The 6,526-nt window shown below is 35.5% G+C and overlaps 1 protein-coding gene across 1 annotated transcript; it reads right to left on the bottom strand.

Annotated features, from left to right (window-relative positions):
- Window positions 1-4,022: 4,022 nt before the first annotated feature.
- On the bottom strand, window positions 4,023-5,763 carry LOC139897329 (GDSL esterase/lipase At1g29670-like). Its single transcript, XM_071880023.1, has 5 exons — window positions 5,532-5,763; window positions 5,219-5,343; window positions 4,851-5,096; window positions 4,433-4,670; window positions 4,023-4,237 (listed from the first exon to the last, which is right to left on the bottom strand). Exons 1-5 carry the CDS (start codon window positions 5,761-5,763, stop codon window positions 4,023-4,025), a joined length of 1,056 nt encoding a protein of 351 aa, XP_071736124.1.
- Between the last annotated feature and the right edge of the window lie 763 nt (window positions 5,764-6,526).

The raw sequence follows: 6,526 nt of genomic DNA, 5'->3' as shown, positions 1-6,526 counted from the left end.
TCAATGTCGTTCTCTTAAATTGTTGGGCCGAAGTAAGCGACAGTCAAACCACCGAACCCGAACTCATTCATGAAATAACCGTTAAGATCGTTCGAACCCAAGAAAGGCTCAAGACGGTCCGTAGTCGCCAAAAGAGCTATGCCAATGTTAGACGTAAACCTTTCGAATTCCAAGTGGATAACCGCGTAACGTTAAAAGTCGCACCTTGAAAAGGTGTAATCCGTTTCGGGAAACGTAGAAAGCTAAATCCGCGATATTTTGATCCTTTTGAAATCTTGGAGCGTATTGGACCCGTTGCTTACCATTTCGAACTCCCAACTCAATCGAATTCCGTTCATCCTACATTCCATGTATCAAACTTAAAGAGGTGTCTTGTCGAACAAGAACTTGTTATTCCTTTCGATGAGTTTACTATCGATGATAAACTCCACTTTATGGGAAAACCGATTGAAATTATGAATCGTGGAACAAACTCTAAAACAAAGTATAACCCCGATTTTCGAAGTTCGTTGAAATGCCCAAGGAAGTACCTTCACTCATTCGTAGAATTGGCAACGCAAGGTCTCGAGGAAGAAACAACGACTACTACTTCCAACTAAATTTCGGGACGAAATTTCTTTTAAGGTGTAGGTAATGTAACATCCTGCATTTTTCCATTAAATTAATTTTAAGGCCGTCTTTTTTTTTAGATAATATCTTTCGTTATCTAAATTCGTATTTTTCGTTAACTAACATTCTTAATATTTCCATTGTTTAATCTTAACATCTCCCATTTACTCTTGCGTATTTAAAATAATTCGTTTGGTTAATTCACGCACCCGCTTTCAAACTCGAGGGACTAAGGTTGCCAAAGGGCCAAAGTGGCAACTAGGTTAAAGGGTCAAACTCTCCTCCCCACCACTCATTCCATTTTATTTTTCTTTTCCATTTTTCTCTCATTTACTACTGCCATCTTTCACCATTTTCATCTTCAACAAAGATTCATCATCTAAATCCAAATCAAGAAGCTAACATCAAAACAAATCGTACTTTTGGAATCCTCTCTTCATCCTCCACGTTTTGGTACCAATTTCACTACTTGGGTTAAAGTTTCTAAAAACCCTAGATTTCTCAAATTCGATTTATAGACTTGAAATGGTGTTAGTTAGTGTCTATGGCTTGAGTCTAGCATAAATATGTGAATTATTTGCTCGATCTTGTTATTTTGCATAAACTAGCATAAACTTGAAATGGGCGTGTTTAATCTTGAGTTTTGGATGATTAAATGTTGTTTAAATGTTAAAGTTCATGTATTAAATGTGGTACTAGCATCGTTAGCTTCGTTTTGGTATGTAGGTTGATTTAGAAAAACTTCATTAACAAAATTGTTGAATTCGTGATTTTTGGTTAGGGTTTAGTAACCTTGAATATGAATTTTGATACATTGAATGCTATGAAATGTTGTTAGTAAGTGTTTATTTGTATTGTATGTTTAATTACCTTCGAAACGGCGTATTGTATGTGTAAATTGGATTCCCGAATCGCTATTTGCATTTTTGAGCTTGAAACGTTAAATAATGATCTTTCGGCGAGATTTCGGTTATTGTAAATGATGTTTTTATTTAATGAAATGTGTTTGAAGTTTGGTTCGAGCCTACACATGAAACAGCCCAGGCATTCTGTCTAGTGTTAAGCCACGACGCGGCTCCTCTAGCCACAGCGCGGCTTAAAGCGTGGAAATGTGGCTGTCCAAAATTATCAATTTTCGTTTAATTTTAACTATGCTACGCACCTCCGATTAACATGAAACTTGGCCAACATGTTTATATATGACTACTAATTGAGGAAAAATTGTCGGATACCCGACCCGACCCCGTTGACTTTTTCGTTGACTTTGACCAAAGTTTGACTTTTAGTCAAACTTAACCAAATACTTATGCAATTGTTCTAATCTTCTTTTATACTTGATTCTTGCATGAAACTTGACAACGTGATTCACATGTTATATTAATCGAGTCGTAACGAGCCATAGGACTAATTGAACACATTTCGCCCGACCTTGTGTCGTAACCGGTAATTGATACAACTTATTTGTTTAGGTCAAAGCTAAACAACTTTCATTTGCACAACGTTTAATTACAAGTACTTTGGCATGCAACTACGGTGAGATCGTAGTCCCACCTTTTCAACAACTTTTACGCTTTAAAATATGGGATGAGAAACATACACGTATCATACTTTTATGCTTTGAACACAATTACGAAAACAAACATTCCACGTGCGAGTTAGAACAAAAAGCCTCAATTCAATTATCGTTAGTTACACTTGCAGGGTGTAAACGTGAACTTATGTTATGTGATCACATGGGCTTGACGAGCCCTCATTCGGACGGTTCGCTACCGTTAGCGGATGAAATATATTTTCGAGTATAGTGTATGTTCTAACACTACGTAACAGGGTACAAAACAGTTAACTTTGATAATTGGGTGCTCGCGAACATACTTTTGAAATGCAAAAGATTTGAATAATCAACTATACTAAATCCCGTGGTTCAAAAACAACGTTTACAAATACACCTATGATTTCACCAACGTTTTTAGTTGACAGTTTTCTATATGTTTCTCAGGTTCATACTTGGCTACTTGATACATGCTTCCGCGTACACTTATACTTGCTTGGGGTCAAGCATACATGCATACACTTTGATTACTTGCTTGGGGTCAAGCATACATGCGCACACTTTGATTACTTGCTTGGGGTCAAGCATAAATACATACATACGCTATTGATAGCATTCGAGATTTACAACTTATATTATGTCGCAAATTATTTCATTTATACTTTATAACTTTTGTAAACTTAAACTCGTTGTCGAACCGTTGGTAAACTTAAAACTTTGCAAGTCCTACACGTTTCAAATGAATGCGACATAATTTTGGTCAAAAGCGTCTCATTTAGGGACTATGACCACGTAACGGGACCTAAGTTAATGGCGTCGTCAATGGCGATTTTGGCGGGTCGTTACACTTCAATCAATTTGAATAAACGTCAGATTTCACAATTGGAGCATTTTCTAGGTTAATTAAAAGAAACGCAATATCATATCAGGTTTAATTGTAAAATTATTTTTGTCAGTTTGGAAGCGTTCCAACGGATAGACCTCGAAAAAATACATATTTAAAAAAAGTGACTAAATCAGAGGTACAAATCAAAAGATACAACCATTCAATGTTCTTGCCCAACAAGCACAAAGAACCGCGCAGCACGCACCGTGCGTGGTGCGTGTTCGCAAGGAAAAATGCATGTGTAGGTTATTATCTCGGTAGCACGCATCACGCACCAAGTTACACGTATCATGTGTGGTGTGTGATATGTGGTCAATGACATTTTTTCTCTTACGTTTTTTTGAGGGCATTTTGTTAAACACTTTCGGAAAATGAGGGCATTTTCTTAAACACTTTAAAAAAATAGGGCATTTTTGACCAATTTCCCTTCACCTTATAAGATTCTGGTGTTTGGACTTTTCTTGTCCACTTGATGATATTTTAGGCCTGTGAATTGCAATTGATTTTGTCCAGCTATTTTAGCTCCATTATGTATTTATGTTTACAAATAGACTCAGTCTATTAAAAATGGAACAAGTGGGCTTATCAAACTTTTTACATAAAAATTATTTAGAGGTAGGCTTCTTACTTCTTAGGAATGGCCGGGGTAATTATTTGGTTTAGCAATATTGAAATAACGAGTTTAAGAATGGTTTTCAAACCCTGTACCTCCTCGACCAGCCTTTGTTTCACCATAATACTTACCAAACCTTAGCTCTTCTTTGTGGCTGTCGACTACTCTTGATGTTTCATCACATATAATTTGTTTTACGTGGTTACATGTAATGATATCAAGGCATTTTTAACACATTTTAAAGCATTCAATTCTTTCTGTATATTGTGATAAAGATTGTATTATATTCCGTGATATTTCTTCTTTATGAATACAAAGAATTACAAAAGAAAAAAAAAGTAGTATGCAATTAATGTGAATCATAGTTATAGTCGAGCCAAATGACTAATATCATATGGAGATGCATCCTTAGGAGACAGAGAGATGTACGACCTCGTTGCAATAACAATGTTTGCAGTTTCAGTAGGATGAAAGCCATCATAGAAAACAGATAAAGCCCGAATAAGACACGGGGATGAATTCACAACGCATTGTGCGTCTTGCCCTATAGGACAACATGGAACACTTGGTATTGGTAGATCTGCAAAAAATTTCAATCTTTTTTTTTTTTTTTTTAATTAAGACCAAAGATATATAATGTTAAGGTGCAGTTTCATATATGGACTATGGTATTGTTTTAACCTCCACTATAAAATAAGCCAAAACATATTTTAAGATCATTATAATATTTATAGTAAAATGTATGAAGACTTTCAATCGGCGCGTTTATACATACCTCCTTGTGGTGCTGAAATACTTCTAATGTTAATGAAAGTGAATCTTGCATCAGAATAATATTGGTTGAGGTCCTCAACAAGAGTTTTAAGCTTATCATTAAATAACTTAACCATATCATCGATCCACTCTACACATGGCTTCCCATTTGTGCCAAACCTTGCTATTTCAGCTGGTGTGCAACCTATTTGACCGAGACCAAACACTGCCATCTTTCTAGCTCCTAAATCGTACAATGTCTGTCATATGAAATAATTACAAATTTATAGGTCGATTCCAATTATATTCACAACTACTAGAATACAAATTTTAGCAAAAGTTGATATTATAGCTAGCTACAATACAAGGTGCTACCAATGAATAATGCATATGCAACTAATTGTAATAATCAAACTACATGTGCTAGCTAGTTTGTGTACCTTTAGTTGTTGAGAGTACTGTTGTACGAGGATAGCTGCATATTGTTCATCGTTATACATGAGGCTGGTCGTGTAAATTTTAGGAATCAAGTAGTTGTTGATGTAGTCGTTGCTTCCTATATTCGACAAGTAAATGCACTTATGTAAGTATTCATTGGTAAAGGTAATGTTGTTTTGCAACGTTGATAGACGTGAGATCGTTGTTTTGTGATTAAGTAATTGCCTATCGAAGCTGATCCGATCACCCTACAATGAAGTAACACGACCAAAATAACATAAATCGTGCTTTAATCATCTATCTAAAATCAAAATACTATCGAAAAGAGATAATAACCGTTATAGTATGAACCTAAATTGAGATTAATTACCAAATGACTACCGGTTTCTTCACGAATACCAGCACTACCACTACCGTAGTTTACGCCTGTGCTGATCTCTTGGTCAGTTGCGGTTGCAAAAGGTGGAATGAAGTTAGAGAAGCCTAGATATTGACCTAAATTTATACGAAGGATTTATATCAGTAAATCACAATGAAATACTTGATTCCTCTATGCTTATAGTATCAAATTATATGCACAACTTTATTGTTTAGGATATAAAGGTTTTAATTGTGTCCATATATATATATATATATATTTATGTGTTGTATCACTGAATAAATCATATACGAGTCATATTTACCGATGATGTCTGCAGCAGTTCGACCATTGGTGAATCTTCCGGTGACACCTTGTGGGAAATCAATCCCGTACGGTCGGTAATTAGCTTTAGCTGCCGTGTTTAGATTATTGTTGTTGCCGCTATCGACCATAGAGTCTCCAAATATGAAGTAACATGGGATTTGTGGTGCAGCCGCAACAAGTATTTGAATGTGCATAAAACCTATAAGCAGTAAGTTGAGCTCACCAAACATTTTTGTAAGACTAGAACTGAAGGATATGATGTGATCCAATTAGAACACAAGATTGATACTATTTACAGAAATCAACGGACAATGACAGATAGGGCAAGTTGGAATTCTTTATTTTTTAATGGTTAGACGAACACAAGTGGGAATAAGATCATTATAAAATCAATTAACATATATAAAAATTTTCATTGAATTTCTTTTTGAGAATTTTATTAATAACAGTCTAGCACTATCGTTAAAAAATTTTTTTTTGAAAAGCAAAAAGTATTATTATTATTATTATTATTATCAGGAATATATCAATACAAGTCCCTACGCTCAACTATACAATGATATGGACAAAATCGAAATAATCGGAAAAAGATTGGAGTATAAACGATGAATTATAAAACCGGGAGCGACGAAGCCTACTTAGTACTATGAGGGAACGAACTTGAAAACAAGCAGGGAAAGCGGAGACAACCGTGCCGATCAAGCGGCGACAAAGTTGCCAAACAACTAACCCATTTAATCTACCCCACATAAGCTAAATAAGGACTGCGAACACTGCCCAATTTATGTAATGTCCTGTTAACCGATTCCCATGCGATTTGGAGGTGATTCCACATAAAAGGAAGGGTTAAGAAGCCATTGATGCCATTCGATAGGTTTTTTCTTCCGGGAACGGTTAGAGATCCAGCTAAAACTTTGAGTTTGAATCTCGGAGATAATCATAACGGGATTCCATACTTTATTAGAGAAGACTTTTAAGTTTCTATGTTTCCAT

This window comes from Rutidosis leptorrhynchoides, chromosome 3 (assembly GCF_046630445.1).
Source record: "Rutidosis leptorrhynchoides isolate AG116_Rl617_1_P2 chromosome 3, CSIRO_AGI_Rlap_v1, whole genome shotgun sequence".
Lineage (NCBI taxonomy): Eukaryota > Viridiplantae > Streptophyta > Magnoliopsida > Asterales > Asteraceae > Rutidosis > Rutidosis leptorrhynchoides.
Note: the sequence above shows the minus strand (reverse complement) of the source record. Positions and strands in the feature narration are given on the sequence as shown.

Bases quoted from the DNA above. Each gene is read 5' to 3' on its own strand.
- LOC139897329 (XM_071880023.1), bottom strand. From the start codon at position 5,763: ATGTTTGGTGAGCTCAACTTACTGCTTATAGGTTTTATGCACATTCAA. The intron at 5,344-5,531 runs GTAAATATGACT...GTATAAATTTAG, and splicing joins AACTGCTGCAGACATCATCG to GTCAATATCTAGGCTTCTCT. The intron at 5,097-5,218 runs GTAATTAATCTC...ACTTCATTGTAG, and splicing joins AAGAAACCGGTAGTCATTTG to GGTGATCGGATCAGCTTCGA.